The 24,218-nt window shown below is 44.5% G+C and overlaps 1 protein-coding gene across 4 annotated transcripts in view; it reads right to left on the reverse strand.

The window, feature by feature from the left end:
• LOC144155468 (puratrophin-1-like) overlaps nt 1–24,218 on the reverse strand; it is a 640,065-nt gene that overhangs the window by 18,338 nt on the left and 597,509 nt on the right. For all 4 annotated transcript variants that reach the window (XM_077686932.1, XM_077686931.1, XM_077686933.1 and 1 more), the window contains 11 exons: nt 22,449–22,637; nt 20,633–20,836; nt 15,067–15,464; nt 10,718–11,002; nt 9,632–9,832; nt 8,668–8,743; nt 7,846–8,019; nt 6,788–6,877; nt 4,498–4,641; nt 988–1,065; nt 494–673 (listed from right to left, as the gene is read on the reverse strand). In XM_077686932.1, the coding sequence (XP_077543058.1) occupies nt 494–673; nt 988–1,065; nt 4,498–4,641; nt 6,788–6,877; nt 7,846–8,019; nt 8,668–8,743; nt 9,632–9,832; nt 10,718–11,002; nt 15,067–15,464; nt 20,633–20,836; nt 22,449–22,637 (2,019 nt within the window). The remainder of the gene's footprint in view (nt 1–493; nt 674–987; nt 1,066–4,497; nt 4,642–6,787; nt 6,878–7,845; nt 8,020–8,667; nt 8,744–9,631; nt 9,833–10,717; nt 11,003–15,066; nt 15,465–20,632; nt 20,837–22,448; nt 22,638–24,218) is intronic.

Below are 24,218 nucleotides of genomic sequence, written 5' to 3' on the forward strand. Positions count from 1 at the left end.
GGTTCACACTGATGCCCGCGTAGACGATTAAGCTCCGACAGAAACAGAACCAGTGCGCCAGCCGTGCACGCCACGCAGTTTGTAGGCAAGGGGCTCGCTCACAGACTACATGGCTCGCTGCATCCGCGGCATTGGGCGGCCCGTGTTGCCGTTCGAGTTTTATTGAGACCCCATTTCGGCGCTTGCGTCTCCCAAAATATACCTCTACAGCTTAAATTTCATGCCTAGTTCTGCATGAAACTTCGTTACGTTGAAATTCCGGCAAATGGGACTTCGTTACACAGAGGGTGAAAATACATGGTGTGCATACACTTGAACTTACGAAAAATTCCGTGGTTCTTTACATCAAGTTTCGTTATATTGAAGTTCGTTACATTGAGGTTTAACTGTAATTGCCTAACCGAACGTTTACCAAACTATGTCCAGGACTGCACGCCCGTCGATCTCTGTGTCCCCATGTCCCCAAAATGAATATGACATTGAGGCACCGCACCTTAATGCTGTGCTTGTACTGGTAAGTCTCGTGGCCCTTGTGCTCCCGATCTCTGCGAACTTTGCTGAAGAGGATCAGGTCTTCGAAGAGAAACACATGTCGCAGGGACTTGCGTGAGCGGCCCTGCCAGACCAGGAACTCATCCTGACGAAGGAGGCGCCCCTGCTCTTTCACGTTCACCTGGATTCGCAAACGGATGGACATCAGTAGGCAAAAGTACACCTCAGGTATGACACATGAAGCTGCGTTAATTAGCTCGTTATGATTAATGCATAGATAAGGCACAAAAAACACAGTCCACAACAGCACTTAAAGTCGTACGAAATGCTTGACCTTTACAGCGGTCAGAGAACATAAACAAGGTCAAACTGCAGAAAACAATTCTACACGAAAAAATTGCAATTAGCCAGACACCTAACATCCCCGCATTGAAGAAAAGCTAGCACACCATTCGAAGCTCTAGAAGCTCAGAATATGAACTTAAGAAAACGTACATCACATTCACGAAGTGCGTCCATGCCAAGAAGGTCATTGCCGTGGCGAAGCTGGAATCGGACCATCTCTTCAGCAGCCTGCGGGGGCAATAAGGTGAAATAGAAAGGTTCTTAGGGTACGATGTTCACATTTTGGAAACACTGGCTAGAACGGTACCTAGAAAACAATTTTGACAGTTTTAAGAAAAAGGTGAAGACTCTGCTCAATATCAGGTCAGTTCATTTGTGTTCAAGCTGATACTACCACCCAGCTAAAAAAAAGCCACTGGAGGTCCATTGGACCAGTCCAAAACACCATTGAACCAACTGGAACCAACTGCACTTCCGATTGCTCCAATGGTATTTTGGACTGGTCCAACTGGGCTTCCAGTGTTTTTTTTTTTTTTTTCCTCCAGCTCGGTACACTTTGGGATAATATATGCTGAATTGCCACAACAGTGCAACAGACTCCCACACGTTATGGTGTAAGGTGTTCACAAACATAGCACATGTTAAGAATGTTGTGAAAAAGCCTAACACACACACACACAAAAAAAGACAGCCCCAAAATTTTAAGGACTTCATTTAGTAGTGCACCACTGAGGCAATTAAACTACTCATGCACTGATGGAAATGGAAAATAAAAACACCCGTGTGTCCCAGATTTCAGCAGATGTCGAAGACCACAAAGTGGTAGAAATCAATTGTACCCGGAGCCCCCTGCATTATGCCGAATAGCCTCGGCATGTGAAACTACAATTAAAATGAAGAAAATACACATGCTTTGCATCGCGCACGACATTAGTGGAATGAACAATCTGCAGGCATGGAACAAATCATGTAGAACAGGCAAAACCAACAGTGCCCTGCGTTTCATAGTGCATGCAATGAACATGTACGAGTGAACAGTGTCAGCCCTCAAAAGTGTTCATGTGAGCACTGCTTGGGGCTTATCTGAGAGATGAGAGAAACATCCAACATTAAAAATTACACTGATCAACTTAAGTAATGTTAAGGCTTCATGGCGAGACAATTAGCAGATTACATGATCCTAACAGTGTAAGCGATGTGTTTGTTTAAAAGCATAATTGAGTGCAATTTTTTTCATTAAAGGGGCAATGAAGACAAAATGCAAGTTCAGTTCAATAAAAAGATTGCTTTGTCCCAATAACAATAACACAAGTTATTGAAAACTTCACAGAAACAATTTAGATAATAAAGAAAACAGCAGTGGCGACTCCCCAGCCACTTTCTGGCCACAGAGTCTAGTTTGTGCGATTGGTGGCTGCCGACCAAAGGCCACCACCAGAAAAAATGACTGGACCATTGTAGCGGGGCCTCTAGTTCCGTTTAATTGTGTCCCATGGATGGCAATCTGCAGTTACCACGCTGATAAGTATGTTTTCAGTGTTTCCATCCATTGCATCACTCCTGCCACTACTGCATCACTGCTGACATTGTGTAGTGCGAAATTTGGAAGCTTTTTTAATATTTCTTGCACTTTTCTTTTCCGGTTAATGGCTGGAATAGAGTTGTGAGCTACCAAGGGCTAGGTGTTCCAAACTGAACAGGGTTATATTTTGTCTTGATGGCCTCCAACACTTCCCTGCCCACGAAAAAAGCAGTGATTTTGGGTACACTCGCAAACATTTTTTTCTGTCGCAAAAAAATATGCAGCATATAAGTGCATGGCATTGAATTGTACAGAGTAAATTCCTTTGCAGTGGTAATTGTCTCAAACAGAAATTTCTGTTTGAAAAAAAGAAAAAAATTTGTACAGAAAAGTTTTGGGCCGAACACCACACACACAAAAAAAAGCAAAAACGTCGGTGTTGCTCCATGTGGAAAAACACACAAAAAATTTAAGATATACATTTTGTACATATGCTATCATTGCAACAGTTTTGCAAATATCCAATGCCTAATTGCAGATTTTCTTGACTTCAAAAAAAAAATGCTAGCACCACTGGGTTTCGTGCCACTGTGCAAAGCAGTTCCTCGAAACATAGGTTGGTCACACATGCATCGCAGAAAACATTAGTTTTCTGCTCCACTCTTGTTGATCGCACAATTTACAGTTTTGATACTTTTGCGTCATCCAAAAAGTCGCATGCAGAATTATCCCCATCACTAAAAATGCGGCGTTTCTGCAGCACCACAGTGTGTGATGTCAATACAATCTCTGTATTATCCGAGTGCCATCACATAACACCGGCAGTTCTTTAAAAAATAACGGCGTGCAGAAAAACAAATGAAAGTGGCTGTAAGTGTGTCTACCACTCAGTAGATGGTGCCAGCTCTCACAGCACACTCAGAAAGCGCCAAATGCAAACGAGAAAATGTCAAAATTTGAATTTGAAAGCGCCGATAGTATAGTATAAATTAGAATAGGCTTGGGTAGGAAGGCATTAAGCGTAGTTCAAAGCAGTGGTGGTTTGCACTGTGTGTTCTGTTTCTTGCGCTGTTAGTACCATGGATTACTAAATAGGCGGTACTCTTGCACTTTTAGGTGATAAGGTACTAATCACTATACCGTATTTACTCGCGTAATCCTCGCACCCCTAATGTGAGCCACCAAAACTTGAATTTTTTGGTTCCTCGCATAATCCTCGCACCCCCAACTTTGCAGCGGCGAAAGCTGCCTGCTCGCGAAACCCGCATGGTGCACGCGCTCTCCAACGCGCGCCCTCCCCCGCCGCCTCTCGGTTCGGCGGAGAGCGCTGTGTATCCAAGGCCATCCAGGCGCCTTAACAACCTGCATGGCTACTCCCTAACAGGCGCCCTAACACGCTACTCACACTATCCTTGAGCCGGTTTCGCGCATGTTTCGCGTGCGGTGCGGTTATAGACGGTGCTCGCACAGCCCGCTGTCGTGTCGTCGTGTCGCCGTCGTGGTCCCGCTGTTGAGCGGCAGCAGTCAGTGAGTCACTCGCGTCAGTGGTGGATAGCTCGCTGCCGTTTTGAGAACTTTTTGATCTAATTGTTTTGTGCTTGGTGCCGCTTCGCCATGGGGAGGAACGCCAGCTACACTGCCGCATTCAAATTGAAAGTGAAAGAGTACGCTATCGAACACGGCAACCGTGCCGCAGGCAGGCACTTCGGCGTCACCGACTTCAACGTGCGTTACTGGAGTAGGGCACGCACATACGACGAGATAGGGCGCGCGCCAGAAAGCAAAGGCGGCAATTTCATGATCGCTGATCGACGGGATACTGTTTACGTTGTAAATTATAAAATAAAAAGAAATAGCTGCTGTTGGCAACACTGAGCTTACCTATACAAAAAACGACCGCTACATTTAGCGGGATTGGCATAAGGCAAATTGGCAACACTGTGCACCGGATTTTTTTTTTCCCCGCATAATTCTCGCACCCCTAACTTTGCATTGAATTTTCCGAAAAAAAAAGCGAGGATTATGCGAGTAAATACAGTAATACTGAACCAGCATCAACCGAGCTGCAACAGCCTTAAGAACCTTGCCTGCAGCAGCAGCCCAAGAGCTATAAGAAAGCGGACAAAGTTGAATAGTACCTTCAAATCCGCATGCTCAGGTTCCCTCTCAGGACACTCCTTGAGGATCTGCTTCAGCAAGAGGGCATACTTGCCCATCCTTTGTACTGGTTTCAGCAAGTAGCTGGCCAAGTCCATCTTGTCACCAAGCTCCAGCTGCTTTTGCTACAGGTTAAAAATGCAACAAAGTTATATTGAAATAAATCTTTAACGTTACAAACAAAGGGTAGCTGCTTCCATTAGTGTAAAATGCCGAGGATAGCCAACTCGAAAACAGGTGAAATACTGTGAAGATAGGGGCAGGGACTATTCTTGAAAGCAGACACTATGTACAGTAAGCAGGGGTGGAACAGGGCACATGGGTTTTGGAGCAGTCCTGGGAGCAGGCAAAATTGCCTTTTGTAGCAGACTTGGAGCAGCCAGAAAGGCCTTCTGGAGCAGGTTTGGAGCAGCCAGAAAGGCCGTTAGGGAGGGGGCTGGCACAGGCTGCTGTGCCGACCCCCTGTCAATTACGTTTTATCTATTGATCTACTGTAATTGGCGTTCTATTATGCACTAGAACCTACTCCAAACCAGGGAGGCAGTTCTTGTACTATATGTGAAAATTTACAATAAGCGGAGTTATCTACCTTCAGCCCCAGCGAGTGGGCCGCGTTACCACCGCTCACAAGGTAAACCTCACACGCAGAGCCGATGGGATCAGAAGCCAGCGCCACCATACAGCGGACGTGCGTTAATCGAGGCACCCTAAACTCACGGCGGCACTCCATAAAACATCTATTTATCAAACAGTGGTTTTGGTGCGTGCAAAGCAAAACATAGCTTTGTCTCTTCGCCCATGGCGGGGTTCACGAGAGCGTACACGAGAGACATGGTAACGAGAGCGTGTTAGAAGGCGTCATTAATGCTGGACCGTCCTCCACATAAGCAAAGCTAATCCAGAAGTTCACAGGCGAAAATGATTCATTACTTCACAAAAAAAGCGAACCGAACGAACAAGGAGGGCACATCATCCAATACCCTGTTTGTTCAATACATGCAGCTAGCTCGCAAAATTGGTTGAAAAAATTGATGTTCACCTCCAATAAACTACAATCTTTCGTACGAATATTATTCTGTTGTCTATGTGTTTGCGATATGACTCAAAAGCATTTCACTCATTTTTGGTCATTTTCAATTGATTAGGGTGCAGCGGCCGGCGCAGGCAGCAAACTGCGCAAATGCGGCCCAAATAAATCTAAAGGAAAGGCGGAGAAGGCGTGTAGTGCCTGCGGCATTACAGTGTAGCTAGCAAAAGCCAACTTCCATAGCCGCTCATAGTTTCGATGAAACTGAAACCATAACTGCGTCACCGAAAACACGATGTTTCAGCCAAGTTATCTGGCACGGGGCCTCATGGTGGTCATACCTCGCAGCTCAATGTGGGCCCTGCGGTGCAGGACGGCGCTGATAAACGAGTTTGGCACAATAGGGGTGGTTCGGCGCAGGATGGCGCAGTTAAACAAGTTGGCGCTCAATGGCGCAAGTGACCCAGTTGTTCCTGGGTAAGTAATGCAAGTGACATTGATGATCGCCATTTTCTTTTAGACCTATTATTTTAGGCCCGTTTGCACCCACTAGCCTTCACAAACATAGCGAAGTCTATTGCCTGCAATTACAGCCAACTAAGCACTAACGACATCAGCTCACCAACACCATTTGAAATTCATAAAGCAAGTCAGCTTCACTGTGCACCCCTTACAGATATGAACATTACAGGAAATTGTGCCTGGGCCACAAAATACGGTGGTTTAGGTTTTGAACTACCAGGAATGAACTACGTATTGTCGATGAATATGCAACAAGTGCTGGCTTCTACTTGCCGATCCAAAGCAACAAAGAAATTTAAAAAAAGCTGGAAAAAAAGAATTCCAGCATGTGAAGAGCTCCGTGCCCATTTATGCAATGCATGCCATACACGTGAGGCAAAAATTTATGGCGTACACTCAGTCATTCCTTTTACATTAGTAATTGCTGGAAGAGCTTTGATGAAATGAAAAATGAAAAATCACAGGGATAACTGTTAAGCCGCATCTGTCATGTAATAATCCAGTCTATACCTATATGAATCACAAGACATTCAACCAGTCAAGCCTCCTGAATGCAAACAATGGAGCATAATTTATTTTAACACAAGCACTATTAAGCACTTAATGCAGAAAAACAACGTTATGAAACCATTAAAACTAGTTTTATAACTTCTAGATCACATTTTTGCGTTATAAAACTATGCAATAAATAATTATCTGGTTATGAAGGTGAATATCCTTACCTTAAAGAAAGCGTTGCCGTACTCAGACATGAGGGAATCGGACTTTGGCTTATTTTTGTTGTACAGGGCATAGAGGTAAAATTGGGGTTCCTGAAAGAGCGTAATGAGATACTATTACTGACGGAGCCAAAGAAAAAGGGGAACACGCCAGTACAAACAGCAGGTGATAATCTTCAATAACTCGCATTTACCGAAAGCTGTGGTGCAAGCTGTAAGTTGTTGCAGTAGCAGAATGCGAATTCGTTGCTGCTTGCTTTGCTAACTCTTAAATAATAACAGGCAGGCCCTCCCTAAACACACTCTGACAAAAGAGCTAGCAATGTTTTGTGCATACGGCATTATGTCACCAAATTTTAGCTTACAGCACTGCTTAACCTGCGGTGGAATTTATTTCCCTTCATTGTCGCAACTGCCAGAAAGACACTTTTCGAGTGACCCACACTTGGAGGTTGATATAGTTGCCTAATTTCTCACATTATATTTTCCATCACTTCAGATTATTCTATAAGTACTCAATGAATTTAAACAAACACGTACTCTGAAAAATGTCTGACACAAATACTTAGACATTTCAAGAATTGGAAATCACTCACAATAACTAAAATTTGTTTTTAACACTAGCAGTAGCTCATGATGAGAGACTAAGTTTAAAAAGTTTTCTAAAGACTGCCTTCAAAATTTGACACTTGATGCTCTGAAGCTGTACCTTGGCTCTGAGGTGCACCACAGTGGTGACTACAGATTAATTAGACCACCTGGAGATTTTTACTGTCTGCCGAAATCTTGACCCGTTTTCTGCCTCCACAAGAAAAGCCCCTACAAATGCTTTAACAGTGAATTGATTTGAACACAGGAATATAGTACAGGCCTTTGAAAAAAAAAAAAATTGCTACATCTCTTCATGCTATGTGCATTCTTAACCTTAACACTACTGTAAAATACCGATCAAGCACTCCCACCCATGCACTCCCATAATCTGAGTATGGCTCAAGCTTTCGCTGGAAGCAATGTAATCGCAGGCTGTCTTCATGGTAGCCTCAATAAATAGCTCCACTTACATATTGCAGGAAGCACTGTCCAACCATAAAGGGGCAGGATTCACACTGTTCCAGTTGCTGAAGGAAGTACAGGCTGTGAAATTCATAAATCTTTTCAATGTTTCCAAACACAACATTGCGTTGGCCCCGCAAGGCCTGGGGTATGTCTTCCCTCAGTAGTTCCGGAATGTAGTTCTGAAAATGAATCACAAACACACGAATCACTCAGAGTGACTGCTCCCGTTTAGGAAGCTTTATATAAGGTTTCAATATATACTACGTGAAACTATAGTCATCACAGATAATGTGATAACGAAGTTACCATACACGAAGCTCAGGCAAGTTCTATTATGCAAAATTGTTGCTATCCGAAAAACTGCCCTTTTTCAGGCTCTTTGCCAGGTGCATTCCAAGTGCTTTGTGCATTACTAACCTTGGTGAGGTTTAGATCAGCAATATAACCATTTAGATAAGCAATGTAACCACCAAAAATACCGTGACATATGTTATACAGTAAAATCTCGTTACAAGAGACACTGTTACAAGAGACACTTGGTTATAAGAGACATTTGAATGAAGACGGTTTGGTCAGTTTTCCTATGTTACCCATGTTAGCAACATTGCTTACAAGACACCTTGGTTACAAGAGACACATTTCCTGAGTCCCTTGAGTGTCTCTTGTAATGAGGGTTTACTGTAGTCCACACACTAGATAAAACCGCAAACTTGTGTCATGCCAGAGCTAAATGAATATGAGAGTGGTGGTTTCAAAAGATGCACAAGAAACTAGTTCATGCCACATGCTCCATTGAAAAATTGTCTTCCATCCAACAAAAACCTTACCTCAATAATGTACTCCAATGACTTGACGTAGTCTCGTTCTGTTTGTACCATTTCACGCATCACAAGCAGCAGGGTTCTGAAAATAAAGAATATCTCAGTGCTCATACACACATAATAGGCACTACACTTTGGGTTTCAGCAAGTACTGTAGTTCTACACAGTAAGTGACGTACGTGTGTCATTTATCCTAACCAAAAAAAGTTTTTGCCTGAGCAGCTCTTTCACTCGTACACATAGATCAATGTTGCATTGAAACACTCATCTACAGTTTTCAGGCACTTTCATTGCACAATAGTCTATTTAGAGCTTAAGATGCAACCATTTCTGCCTAACTGCATGGGTAAGCAAGTGAACAAATTCTGGTCGTTGAAAGCGACAGATGTTTTTATTTCTGAAGGACAAGTTGCTCTAGTGCTGTCCCAAAAATTTCATATTGAATAAAAGGGGGCATCTGCATGGAAAAAGCTTGACAAAGCCATTTTTAACAAAACTGCTCAGAACAGCCACAAGCAACGAAGGCCAAAGACTAGGGCCAGACACGTGAAATATTAAAACTGAACTGCCCAAATTCCTGTGTGCAAGAAATAAACGGCAAGAGATGAAAAATGCTTAGGTAAACAAGACATGCCAAAAGCCCGGAAAGTCCGGAGCTGCTCATGCGGCATTCAGAACAGCTGCGTATATACAAGCTGCATTAGGACATGGCAACCAGTGAGAGATGGACCAGTTCAGGAAAGGAGAGAGCTAAAGTGAACTGATCAGTGCAGTACAGGCAGGCACAGGAAACAGAAAATGATGGACAAGCAAGGCAGTACAGGCAAATTGACAGGCAGCGGCTCGACTACTATGGAAGGTTGTTGGAGTAGCAGGAGGAGGAAGGATCGCACTCGCACAGACAACAACACAGCCATGTGCAAGGAAGACATATGGAAAGTGGGCAAAGATTTGCCGAACAGAGACTGACTTCCTGTTCCTCAGCTGCTCCTCGCTGAAATTGGCATCGCTAATGGCAGAGTCCGCTAGCTGCAGGGCAGACGCTCGGGTCAAAAGGTGGCTGTTGACGGGCACGGGAACTCGGCTGCCTCGGTCAGAAGACTGCCCTTCACTCTTCGCTTGCTCAGAGTCTGGCGAGGTCAGCTCTTCAGACTCGGGGGAGCTCATGGAACTTTTTGTGGGGGTGGGAGGGAACATTGCATTGGAAGGGGAAGAAACAAAAAACAGTTTTTTTTTCTCTCCTTTGTTTTGAGTTGGACTTTTTAACTGGTAGCATACTCCAAAACATTTTTCCCGCATAAATCAGAAGGCAGATGTTCGGAGATTGAAAATGACAAAAACTTGACACAAACGGAAACACGCACTCATGTCAAGTTTAGTTCATCCGGCTGTGAATTAATTAAAAGAAATGTTTCAAGAAACAATACCACCATTTTTAGTTTATGATGATGCAAGCAGACTGTCTGAACTAAAAGTACCACACCTACTACATACCACTGATTAGTGTACTAACAAAATCAGCACAAGAGAGAGAAGGTCACAACAGAGTACGCCTTGGCTAACACTGCAACATAATGTATCAGGCAACCTTATTCACAAGCCATGATTACTACGGCCCACATAATTCACTGCCGAAAGGTAGCTAAGGCAGGATCTAAACTGTTGCAACACACTTCAAGAACAGTGATATTCCTGCAAGAATATTCTACCACTTTTTTCTGAACTAAGCTGTCAAACTCTACAATGGTGAACCGGCAGGTAATACAGCAATGAAACTGCAATAAAAATATATCAAAGGCAAACATTAGCTTTTCCTGTTTCACTTTGAAGGTGTAATCACCATGTACCAACGTACGTTTCAACTTGACATTTGACATCCCCACGAATGTGCCAGCTTTTTGCACACATTAGGCTGTGACAACAGTTCTGAATGTCTGCAAAATGGTGCTGCTCCCAATCAAACTTTCGACTATCAGGCTGGCACTGGCGAAAGTGAATTTGACAGTCAGCAAACGGGCCCTACACAAGAAAGGAGTTGTCGCCGTGCAGTGTTTACCTCGGGAGTCCATCACTGCCTTCCAGGTCTCCCATGGCCGAGCGGTCGGAGACGAGGCGGTCATTCTGGGCCCGCACCCGGTCACTAGCTCGGCTCAGTGCCTCCTCGCACAGCTGCCACGTGTAGCTGCGGCGCATGAGCTTCCGCTGTGGACGGCTCTGGTGGCCTTCCTTGTGCAGCGAGTTGCGCACTTTCTCGCGCAAGGCACTCAGTCCCACAGCTCGGGGACAGCCGTCCTTGCTGCGGGCTTCCAGGAAACTTCGCGAAATGGATGTAACAGGGCCCCTGCGCATGAACGCATCGGACAGGCTCAGACTGCTAACCCATCCAAACGACCTGCGAGACTGCCCGTTTTTCTACTTTGTAAGTAGTTTACCATTGAACCTCGACATAACGAACCTTAATTTGACGAAATTTGCAACATAATGAACTTTTTCAAGTTTTTTATCAAAATTTTGCTAAATGCATGTATTTTTACCCTGATATTACAAAGTAATTTCGTGCGCCACTTTCGATTTAACGAAGTCATGGCTGGAAAGCAAGAACGAGATTCTGGTTGACGCAAGTTTCATTTTGCTCTTCCGCCCGGCCCAAACATACCAAGGGTAGAACTATGCGTGCACGACCTGCGGATTGTTTATCAACAGCAATTAACAAATTCAAATCAGTTGGATACTCCCCTCCAGTAAGTATCCTAACACTTTTATAGGCTTATAAGGTTCGAACCAGGAGCGGGCACGCCTTACTGATAGCAACATCTGCGTGCTGCTGTTGTTGAGAATGGATTGCAAGCTCAGGCAGGTCGCTTAAACCTGCAGTGCATCTTGTTCCTTTTGCCACTTCTTGTCAGAGACATTAATTGCAGAAGCACGAGCATTCAGCGAGGTAGGTTATTGACTTCGCTAACTGCACACCAATGCTTTTCCAAAACGAAACTGAAAGCATGATGGCTGACAAGCGTGATGGAAGCAGCCTGCCTCGCAGTGTATAAAATCTGTTTGCGTTTTTTTAAATTACATCAGCTCATGGAAAGCTTTGATTTAGAGTTATTTCACGAGATCAACCACTTCGGAACTGTTTATTATAGAAAAAACATTTATAGGTGGCTTCTTCAATGAGCTCCCGCCATGTACAAATATTGTGACGTCACAAACTGTAGTACCCAAAAGCATGCGGGTTGTCGGCACCCACTTTCAGGTTTCTGGCATTTTCTGCATTATTAAACAACTGCGAGTTGCAAGAATGGTGAATTTGGATTCCTGGCACCATAATCTATCAATACAGGCCAACTTGTTTCCACCCTGTAGTGTCCCTTTAATAGCACGTCCACTATTTTAACGTTTCCATCATTGCCCATGTCAGCGCCATCTATTCTTAGGCTGCCGAAGCCTACTTCAAATTTTTTTTTTTTTGAGGCCTCCTTGCTGCTCTTGGTTGTGCTCGCTGATAACCACCTTAGTATTTTGTTCACACATCATTAGGTGAGCCTTGTAAGTAGCACGAGTGCCTCACGGAAAATAAAGCCTTGTTTACTCTTGAGAAAAAAAAAGTGCTTACTCTTGATGTGACAGCGAAGATTAAGCACTGATGTGATGAACGGTGAGAAAAAAATGAACTGTCGCTGAGAGGTATGACACCCCGCAGAGTAAGCTTTTTACAACACTGAAGTTGAAGGACAGAATCACAAGTGCCGCAAGTACAGCTGGCCCCAGCTCTGACCGAAAAAAGTCAAAAGCGGCTACGTATGTGGACATGGACAAAGCGCTGTTCAGCTAGTTCATAGACATGCGAGCCAAAAACATGCCTTTGTGTGGATCAATGCTCCAGCAAAAAGCCCTCAACTTTTCCTGCATGCTCAGTTGCCATGATTTCAAGGCGAGCAGCAGGTGGCTGCAGAGGTTTAAGGAGAGGGCCACGCAATTGTTGGAAAAGTTGTTAGTGGCGAGTCCGCAGAGGCCAACGCAGTCAATGCCGAGAATAGGTTGTGTAACCGGGTTCCCGAAAATTTGGACCAGTACGACGTGGTAGATGTTTACAATGCCGACGAAACGGCTCTTTTTTCGGCTCCTGCCCAACAAAATGCTGGCGTTAAAGGACAAGAGGTGCCATGGGGGAAAACAGTCCCACTAGCGATTAACAGTGATACTTTGCATCAACTTGGACGGCAGTGACAAACGAATTCCGTTGGTTGTTGGCAAAAGCGGGAAAGCACGTTGTTTAGTGGTAGAAACTTGCCTGTCAAGTATGCTTCCAACACCAAGGTGTGGATGACACAAGCTCTGTTCACAGACTGGCTGATGCAGCTAGATAGTGACATAGTAAAGAAGAACAGAAACATATGCCTGCTGGTAGACAACTGTTCCGCCCATCATGTTGAGGGTTTGGTGCTAAGGAACATCGAGCTGGAATTCTTTCAAGCAAACAGCACCTCGCTCATTTAGCCTCTGGACCAGGGAATAGTTCATAGTGTGAAGTGCTTGTATTGTAAGCGCCTCATTGAAAATATGCTCTTTAACCTTCAACTGAAGAGAGAGATAAAAATCGATCACTTCATGGTGGTTGATATGCTCGCTATTTCGTGGCTGGTGACCAAAAGGGGGGTAATCAACTGCTTCTGCAAACCGGGGATAAAGAAACCGTGCCCTTTACTGCACGTTGAACTCGCATCAGACGACAAGGCCACCAATGAAGAGAGTGCGGAGCCAAAGGTAAAGGTTGCCAAGTCGTGGAAGGAGTTGGTCGACCATGGTGTTGTAGGCAGCAACGTGAACCTTGACAACTTCCTAAGTAGCGACGCCTATGCAATTACTACAAAAGAGCTGGACGATGACGCCATAATTGAAAGTGTCAGCAATAAACGCATGCGTGATGACAGCACTGACTCAGAACAAGAGCCTGAGGAAGTGTCAGTGAAACGAACAGCCAATGAAGTGATGGATGCCATCGACGTTCTGCTGAGAGATGCAGGCGAACATTCTTTAGAGCGAGCCTTGTTAGCACTGTCAGCATATTAGCGTCCCGTAATACCCACACTGGTCAATAAATGCTAAGCACTGCTGGCGGACTTCTTTACTATAATCTGAACATCTAGTGCTCACGGCAATAAATTGCTCTTTGAACGTGGTCATTTTCATTTCACCTGTGTTCATTTGACGCACCTCTCAACGACCCGCCTACCACCAAACCTACGCCGCCTGAAAAGAGGCGTAACCTCGAACCAGCACCTCGTCTGATCAATGCATGCGTCCGGTACGGTTAGAGGTGAAGTTTGCGGGGCACAGTCATTGGATTCAATTTACCAACAGTGGCGTTTAGTAGTGACCGAAAAAAAGTAAACCTAGTGAGGTCAGCTATCACATTTCTTCAGGAGCTGTGAAAAACCGGTTTTATGACGACACATGAACTATCGTCAGCTATCAGAATTCCATTGCCTAAGTATTAAAACTCTTCATTCACGCGATTTTCGTGATCAGTTTTAGTACAAATTTTGCTTGAAGTGGAGAGGTAACTCCATAGCAGTTGTTTCTGGATGATGGGCAAGGTTGGGAAACCTCAATAATTGGTTAAATGAACTGTAAAACCTAAACCGCGATTTTACGAAATTAGCAAATTAAAGAAATTTGCGCCTCCAAGTAACATCAAGGTTTAACTGTATTCACAAAGTTGCTTTGTTATTAAGAAAGAAGTTTTGTTAACACTGTCTTCATGAGGTTAGGGAAAGAAAACAGATACTGGGTAATTGCATCATTACGAAGTATCTTCGATTAAGTCATAGTGGCACCAGAGTTTTTGCAATGTCACTGCCAACAGATTGACAATTTGTTATTCCCTGCATGTTGAAACACCACAATGTGCAACTGGGGTGTTTCAATGCTGGAAGCACTGTTAAAGTACTTGTCAAAGGTTTTTCAGCACGTGTGTGCGCAAAACTCTCTCGTATCAGGAGCGTGAGGAGTGGGATGACCCGTCACTGCCTCTCATGAAATTGGCATCTGACTCCACATTCTGCTTTTAACACAAGCAAGGTGTGGGATGACCTGCTGTTCTCTTATGGGGAGCAAGATCATGCTCCCAGCTAGAAGCAAAGAATGAAGACTATAGTGAGGCTCATGATGATGCACGTATCTGCATACATCACGACTTATCGCCATCATGTAGCATTCTTAGTCAAAGCTGACGATGATGACTATAGGTTGTACACATGGTAGAAGCACAGATGCGCAACTCCAAACATTCTGTAACAAAAAGCTAGCAGACACATATCAACCAACTATACTGCACAAGAGCCGTGCAGTACAGCTGGTTCATAATGTTTTGAACTGCAACCAGATGGGGCCAGATCAACCGACCTTCGTGTCAGATCATCAGTGATGAGTCCCTGGCTCAGGAGTTGCTCTTCCTTCTCCTGAATGTACTGATCCAGGGCGAAGGAGTCCTGCACCACGGAGGTGCCGCCAGGCCCCGGGAAGGCCGTGTAGGAGTTCATGGGCGGCGGGGCGGAGTAGAGGTGGGGCTGCGTGGTGGCGATGGAGCGGCGGCGCACAAACGAGCAGTATGGCGTGCTGGTCGAGCCGGGGGCCCAGCTGCTCTGGTGGAAGTGGCTGCCCTCCAGGGTGGTCGACCGGAAGCTGGCACCCAGGGTGGGCGACTTGCGGCCATCCAGCTCCAACTGCTGCCTCGCCCGCAGCAGGGTCGCCTGGCGTGCTTCCATCAGCTCAACCGTCTCGCGACACCGGGCCTGGGCGGTCTGCGCACAGAACAGGATGGCCGAAAGGCAATCAGATGGTGAAGCAAGTTACACTGTTTCTGACTACAAGGCTACCTGGTTCAAAAGAAACAAACACCGCCATTCTTTGTTTTGTCCTCCGCTGTTCTCACTCTGCACATTTGCAGGGAACAAACACCCCAGGGACACCTAGCAACCTGCCCAGCTTTCCGTAATGCAAGGATACGCAATTACTCATTCCCCTCTCTCCACACTTTTTTCTTTCTGCAGAAGCAGGCTCTTGCTTCAAAACATTCCCTGCTTTTCTTAGTTCTTAGCAGAACAGATAGCTGCAGAAAAATAAATGTCAAGGAACCATTGTCCATTGTTAGGAAAGCCTTAATCGATAGGGCTACTTTACTTACACTGGCGAAAGCGGTGCAGCTTATTTTCATTACTGATTTTCATTACTCATTTTCATTACAGTGCATCGCTGTCAACTTGCATAATCAAACACACTTTCAGGCCCCAACATTAGAGGTGCCACACCTGATCTATGATGGTTCTATCAAACTTGTATTAACAAATAGCCACTTGCTCACTGGCCCGTACTGCGTAAAAAATATCCCTGCCAGTTTTGCGGGACAGATTGAAACACTTGATTTAACTGTGATACTACTGCTCCCCCTGGCTGTTCAGGGCTTTTTTTTTTTTTTTTTCCGGCTACAGCAAAAAAAATGCGTAGGCTTTCAGGTTGTACTACTTTTCTTATATGAACGAAAACCCCCTTCATGGATGGGTTGCTGCCTTCCTCAACCAACAAAGGTGGCCCTTCTGCCGTTTCCCTGCACGTACAGTCTTTTTGGACATGCCAGACTGCGGCCAATTTTTCAGCTTATAAATCTGGGGGCATGTATCGTGTGGGAACAGTAAACTACTGTGGCCCAAAGACACATTTTCAGTCCTACAACCATGGATGCATTAAACATAAAAAGAACAATACAGATAAAGAACGGGTTTCCTTAAAAAACAGACCTCAAACTAAAGCCAGGTGGTCAGGGGAACAATGCTGTGCATTTGTGCTCTCACATAAACAGTGGCTGTTCTCCAGTACCTTGTTATGCAAAATAAATGCACTAGTTGTTAACAATGTGGTTGATAGATTGCTTCTAGTCTGCTACACAACCTGAAGTACACAATTTATGATTTGGGGTGAAAACAGTCTTTCTGCAGCAGGAAGTTTCTAGCTCTAGATTCACTTCATTATTTGCACGATTAAAAATGTACTAGAAACAAGTAACAATTTCAGGGGAAAGCAATCGTGCAGACTAAATTTCTGGAAAAGTAAATTTCTCGCAGCTTTTACATTATTAGCAACATTTCTAGAGAGTCTGGCTTGCTATTTCAGGTGTGAGCAATCGGAATTGGAATCAAGTGATAGTAAAAAGAAAAGTATGATACACACAGATGCACATGCACACACAATGTTCAGTACAAGTTCTGCCCAGTCCTGTGCTTCGCTCTAAGAACAAAGGAATAATCTATTGCCCATAGCCAATAAACTTGTGTACGGGTTCAACCGTCACAACTTGCACCCGACACAACACGGAGACTTGCTAAATCGCGTGTCATTCGGCCAAATATTGCGCCTTGAATCCCTCAATAAAGTTCCAAAAACGTTGTACAATGGCCTTTCCACAACACTGACTATAAAGCTCTAGCTGAGTAGTATCAGTTAGAAACCCTCTTTTTTTTTAAGGTTTTCCATCTATAAGAGTGCTGACGTTTCTATAACTAGGCACACGAGTGCCGTTTTTGTGTAGTGACATGCAAGTGTCAGAGAACAGCGCTGCCTTGGGGCACAACTAATGCACCAGCCCACCCCACCTACCAAGACCACCGCTTAATGAATGCTCCATTTCGCACCTGCTGTAGATGAGCTACGGCACTTGTGAATAGCCCCATCAAAGTGAAAAGCCCTTCTTCAATGGGAAATGCCGATAAATTTACGAAACTGTGGGCATCGTCAGGCGCTCAAAAGTACTCCATACTGACATTCACCCGTGCAAAAAGACGCGCAAGTGAAACATGCCAGAGAACGTTCAGAACGGAATAGCAACTTTCCCAAACCTACACCTTTTCAAGAGTATTGTTTCATAGACAGAATTCTCTAGTGCTATGTTTTTTTTTATTTTACGTAGCAGGTTGTGCACACGAGCTCATGATTATTTAAAACTCTGAACCTGTGCTTTTCTGGCAACGTGATTTCTTTTCGTTTGTCCCAATGAACATGTCTAATAAATGAACATATCTAATGAATGGAGGAATAGACGCCAGTTCAACTAGGCATAACGTGTCATGTTAAACCCAGTACAAATACATTCTTTAGAACAGTATAATACCTGTATTTGCAACTTACTACAAAATACTGGTATGGCTATACTATGCACTAGTAAGCGATTCTCTGGCCTCTGACCACTGGCATTGATGCAGCTGCAACTGCACTTGAAGGTTATTACCTGGTATTTAGTTATTTGACTCAAATTATGGAAAACAGAACAGTATAATAAAGGACATACTTTTTGTTAAATTTAATGCGTAGAAAGCCACAGAAAGCTTTGAAGAACCCCACGTGTAACAAGTTGGTTTTTTAAGCACCTTCATTCAGAGTAAGCAACAAAAAATGTACAGTTTTACCCAATGGTGCTGCAGTGAGCTTAAACAACCAATTTTTACTTGGAGCATTATTTCATTACATCGGGCACTCCACACTTCATTTAAGGCTGACGCTCATTGGGGCTTTATCAGCCAATATGTCAATGCTCCTGTGCTTTTATTTTCCCAAATAATATTCAAAACAGAGCCCAAGGACGCGGGTTCGATTTCCAGTTGTGGTGGCCGCTTGTCTCACGGACGCAAAAAGCAAAAACGCCCATGCGTTCGAGATTTCGGTGCGCATTAAAGATCCTCAGGTGGTCAAAGTTAACCCGGAGCCCTCCACTACGCCGCAACTCATAACTTGTGCAGTTGCGGCATGTTAAACCCCATGATCCTCATGAATATTCAAAACAGTATGCACATAAACATGAATTTGAAGCTTCACATCAAATGGGCTGCAAATTATCTAGAAGACATGGGAAGCAGCCAGCAAAAATAATGACTACACTGTCTGGGACTTGAGCAAAGTTATTTATGCAGATGATTTTCCAGAAGAAGAAGGCAATGTCAAGCTTCCAGACAACAATTTTTGTAGCTGCTCCCAACATCCCGTGAATTTGGAACTACAGCACCAAGCATCTGAATGACGCAAAACAACAAACCTAATGCTTTCAGTTTGATTGTTTGGATTCTTACTAAACTTTTAAAGGGACACACAAGCAAATGAGTTGTAGTCCTAACTGTGGCTGCATTGCAAAATTTACCTGTTATCCACAGTGACAAGCCGCAATGATACTGATATTAAGCTGCCAGATTTGCCTGGTAGCATCAATTTCAAGTATAGCTTGCACGAAGAAAACTTGGAACGCATAGAAAATTGCATTCATTTAAAGGAACACCAGATGCATTTTAGGCACAAGTTAAGAAGCAATAATGGCTAAGTCAAAATCTTGACACGCTACTTTACACTTTGTGCAGGGCTGTCCCTAAACAAAAAACTGGCAAATAAAAAGCAGGCTCTCCTTTCCCGCCCTCCTTACCAGAACTGCTGATGTTGGGAATGTGATGATCAAGCTCTGCAATACAAATCCAGTTACATTTAATTGCCACACCACTTTGGCATAGAAATTTCTGCGTTTCGTTATTGCAAGAACAGACGTTCAGTTTTTGCTTGGACACTCTACTGTGCAGTTAGTTCATATCGGAGTGGGATACGGTGAAGCAGTTGACACAGGTCTTCGCCGGTGTACAGCACAGTCACCATGAGGATTACACGATTATGTGGCTCTGCATGTGGCTCTCGATGCTCAGCAGGTAGCCCAAAGACTTTCCTCAGACAGGAAGTGCCATAGTGATAAACATGAACCATGAACGCTGGACCAACTGCCCTTGACTACGCTGAGGACAGTCAGCACTGAGCCCAGTGCTGAGATTGCACTGAGCCCAGTGCCGAGATTGCAGCTCTATTTCAGTCATCAAGGAAGGAAGCCATACTGAGCTGCACTCCGTGGATATGTCGATAGGCGGCATATCAGCCCAGTCAGCAAATACACGTGGCCCTCACAGAGCAAGTTGTTCGAGGCAATTCTTTCACTTTGTTTGCCTAATATTGTGAGCAACTGCCAACCATATAAAGAAGCATCAATTTTTTTACCACTAAAGCTAATTCCAGTTACAAAAAATAATGGCTGAGCAGCTTAAGACTTGACCAAAGTTATTTATGCAGGTTATTTTCCAATGGTTTAAGGAAGCCAATGAAACTAAGCTGAGCCACTGTCTTGGGCTTTAATAAGCCAGTGCATTTTACCAAGCTAAGCCAACATACTGGCAAGTGCAAGCTGTTATGCGTACCTCTTTGTTCTTTTGTTTTGCGGCCTCCTTGACCTCTCTGATAAAATTAACAGATGCCAGTCATTGAATAACAGCATATCAATTTAAATTAGGCCAAATCCTCCATAATGATATTCCCAGAGCCTGCATGTAAGCATCGGTGCAGTTATTTCAGACATGGTATCAGCTTGCTGATTTAGAACGCAATGAATCGTTGAACAGGCTCAGACCAAGTTGTGCATTTACTTGCCGAAGCTGCCCCTAGGTTAAAGGGGCGTATTGCAGTTTCCATTTGGATTGCTTTAAAAAGCAGCACCACGGAGGAGAAACTCAATCCCAGCCCTCACCGCACTGTGCCCTCACCTTCACAGCCCTCACACCTTCGCGTTAAGTTGGAGGGGCAGGTGGTTGTGGGCACCAGGATTGTTTGTCCGAACAATCTCGGGCTTGGCGGGCATTTGGAGGAGCAGAGGGAGGCCACACCCTTGTTCTCTCCTGGCTGAATAGGCCCCACGCATCCCTCCCTGGTGGAGTCTCCCGTATAAATACTGCTTTGAAAAAATCTCGTACATGCAGGCAGAACTGCTGAACGGGAACGCAAACAATTCTTTGATGCACTGACAGTTTAAAATTGTTGGTCATGCCCGCTTCGCAAGGGAGCTCCAGGAAGTACAGAACCTTGAACTGAAGTTAAAAAAATGAAGAATAAGACAAGGACCAACCTTGCACTGCTCGACAAGCTTGGTGTTCTCCAGCTTGTAAGCCAGCTCCAGCATTTCACTGAAGTTCTGTTCGGAGGGAGCTGGATGCTCCTCTTGGTAGTCTTGCAGAAGCCTCATGAGCTGTGTCAGGCTTTCCGGTGTGCAGGCAGCATCTATTTTCATGCTCGAGACAAATTTCATGGCGTCCAGAGCCCATTCGTAGCTCTGAGAAAGCAAGAAGAAAAAAAAGAACACAGAGATGACCACCGTGTAAACTTAAACCACAATCATCACTTGTCTTCTGCATGATGCCAGTAAGCAGCTGCAGGACTAGAAGGAACTCGGATTCTTTGCTGTTTTTTACTGTAAAGGAGGGCATATCTTGCCACAGTGTTAAAATTTAATAAGGCAACTTGAAAGTTTTTTATAAAAAGCTGACACCTTTTTATAGAAACGTTTATAGAAAGCAGAAAAGCACACCTTTTTTACACCAATGATTACATTAAAAATACTAAGTGGACAAAGCTAGAAGCTTTCTGCTCACAAATCCTTTGCCAGCAAGTCACTGTGCAGTAAACACAGAAGTCAATACCGCCCTCATTAATGAGAAAATTTTAAGCCTTCACAAGCAACAGCTGAAGTGGCAGTCCTGGTTGATGATTTTGAAAAATTGCACTCAATGTCACACAACAAGTAGCCTCAAGATATTTGTTCCCACGTCTTTGTATACTGGAAGGCAACAACAGACATCTTACAAGTCATTTAGGATGATATAGGAAAGCTTGCAACGCAGTACTCTGGGCCTGGTCACGTGACTAAAAGCTTTCATTGATACATGGGTGTCTCCTGTGCCAAAGCAACACATAGGCAATAGTACACGTAGTAGAAGGCTATGGACTAAACCACCTGGGATTTTTTAACGTGCTCCAAAATCTCGCACACGGATCATTGTTTTTTGCCTCCCTAAAAAAAAAAAAAAAGACCACCATGGCTAGGAAATGAACCCACAACTTGCACTTAGTGGTGGAGCTTGAACACCGCAAGTGATGTCACCCATTACCAAGTTATACCTGGTTTCTTGCATAGTTTAGTTATCTTCCTTTCTTGTACAACATACTGCCCATTTTTCACTTTAAAAAGCAGGTCAGCATGCAAAGGTATCATGGAGTTCAGCAACCAAAGAATTTTTCATTAATTTTCCAACATTGAAAGATCTTGGAAGACTGTGCAAGCCCTAACGTTCAAGCAACTCATATGAAACACAATCTTTGTGAATACAGAAACACTCCTTAGCACATCGACCTGGACAGCACAGAGAATGACTGGACGGTTAAATGTAGTAGCTTGAAAGAGGCAGTCGCAAAATTTTAGTTTGTGAATAACTCTACTGGGCTACGAGGCCAGCACCGCATTACTTTATCACCCTACTACATTGGTGGCTGGTGGGAACATCAAACAAGACAAACAAGTGCTACAAATTTACTAGTTGCCTTGGCTAAACACAGAAGCCCAAATTAGTATAAAAAAATTCCACAGCTTTTTTTTAATAGCACTGTTTCAAGCCATGAAAAAATAACTTACAGGATAACTGCATATAAATTGAGCGTTTCTGCTTAGGTAATTTAGGGGAAATCTTGCAGGTGGAGTGGGTTTTTGCAAAGAAAAGGTTGTCATAATTGCAATGCTGCCAAATTTTCCCCAAATAAAATTTTTCAGAAAGCTGCATGCCCCCTCTTTTTTCATAACCATACACTTAAATTTATGTGGGCATTTTTCTCTGGAGGGGGGCAAGGGCTGGCTGATGTTGCCTGTACCACAGTGCAAAAATTGTGCTCACATGGTCCAGGAGGAGGTAGCATCGGGAGGTGTCTTCCAGCTTCTCTCGCGTATCTTCCAACTTCTCTGTGAAGCTATCCAGGTGACTCTTCAGTGACACAGCAAGCTCCTGGGTGCCTCTGGCTGAACTCACTGCCGAGGATGTCATGGCCAGCTCCTCCAGGAGATCATTGCCCTTTTCTATCTGTCTCTGTAAAACGAACCCCCCACACAGATGGCACGAGTTAACCACCTTCACACCATGCACACATATTTATAGCCTCAGATACAATAGAATTACATGCTCTAAATAATAACAGGTGCTATACGAGTAGTGCTGCACCTGCAAAACAAGTTCACTCTACAGTCCTGGCTCAAATCCCACCAAACCGATTACAGCGCAGGACGAGAAGTGTTGCGGGCAAAACTACTGTTTTCTGTGGCCATTGGTGGTGTACGTAGCTGTGTAATCAAACACTTCTCATACTACATCCACTATGGTGGTATGCGTGGCACTACTTCACATAGCTCACGCACAATAAGCTTTATAAAAAAAAGCAAAAAAACAGGCTTTGGTGTTTTATGCGACAAAGCTACAACTGGGTCTTTAACATGTACTAAAATCTCGACACACAGGTGTTTTTGTTTTTCCTAACTATCAGAAAAACAAACACCACGGGTGGGATTAAAACCACATCTGGGCTCAGAAAGCGTAATGCCTTAATGGCTGAGCTACTGCAGCGGGTGCATAATGAAATGGTTGTAAGAGCAGGAAAGCGCAGTGATCAGTGACAAAATGCGGCAACTGCATTAGCTCATTGGTAGGACATTAAAGTGTTGTACTGCAGAGTATTTTTGTGGTGAAAAATGCAAAACCACTCTGAAAAGCTACTCAAACAATGAACAATAGGCTCCAATGCAGCCCCAGGCCCCCCTAACTCAAATCTGGCTCAAGTAAAGCCAGTCCCCATAATATTACTCCGTATTACAACTACTGTAAGGTGCTGCAAGCTGGGTAAGGGAAAGAATGCTGCAATGCATTGGGTACTGGCTCAGCCAAGCATATGATAATATGTGGGCCATATCCACCATCCTCTTTGCTCTAGTATTGAACATGTATGCTAAAGCAATCATTGGATTCTCTAGGAAGAAGTTGAGCGGTATGGATCAATTTGTAAAATGCCCAGGTGTTTCTGGACTCGAAAAAAGAAAAGCTGGTATGCTAAAGAAGGCTGGTACACTAAGCAGCTCCAAGCAACTATTTTGCTGCTTTGACCTTTTTACAGCCCCGATTCAAACGGCTACGATGGCTTATGCACCCCCCCCCCCCCTCCCTTCCCCTTTACGCCGCCTCCCACTGGCGAGGAGAGCGCAGCGGCACTCAGCATCCCGGGCGCAGTGGCCTCACAAGTGGGAGGACCTATCGCAGCCGAGGGCCACCAATTAAACCTTCAAGTAGATCGTGTAGGCCCACCGGTGCGCGGTGTCCATGACGCGTTTCGCCGACGCTCGCCCACACGCACACGTCAGCGACGCCAGCCCCACGCTCCGAAGCCCATGGACGTCGCCGGCCGGGCTTCGGAGCTTGTGCGGCTGAGGTGGGAACCGGCGTACGCCGCACATCCATCCGCCTCGCAGGAATAACGAAAGTGCCGGTTCGAAAGCACCGGGAAGATAACACGCGCATTTTGCGCGACATTTCTACACGCACAACATTTCTGCGAACGACGACCGAGAACGACGACCGAGCGCGATGTCTGAGCAGCATGTGCGCGGTGCAGTATAATGCATG

Source organism: Haemaphysalis longicornis, unplaced genomic scaffold (genome assembly GCF_048455015.1).
Source record: "Haemaphysalis longicornis isolate Haplotype H1 unplaced genomic scaffold, Haemaphysalis longicornis Haplotype H1 scaffold_1, whole genome shotgun sequence".
Taxonomy (NCBI): Eukaryota; Metazoa; Arthropoda; class Arachnida; order Ixodida; family Ixodidae; genus Haemaphysalis; species Haemaphysalis longicornis.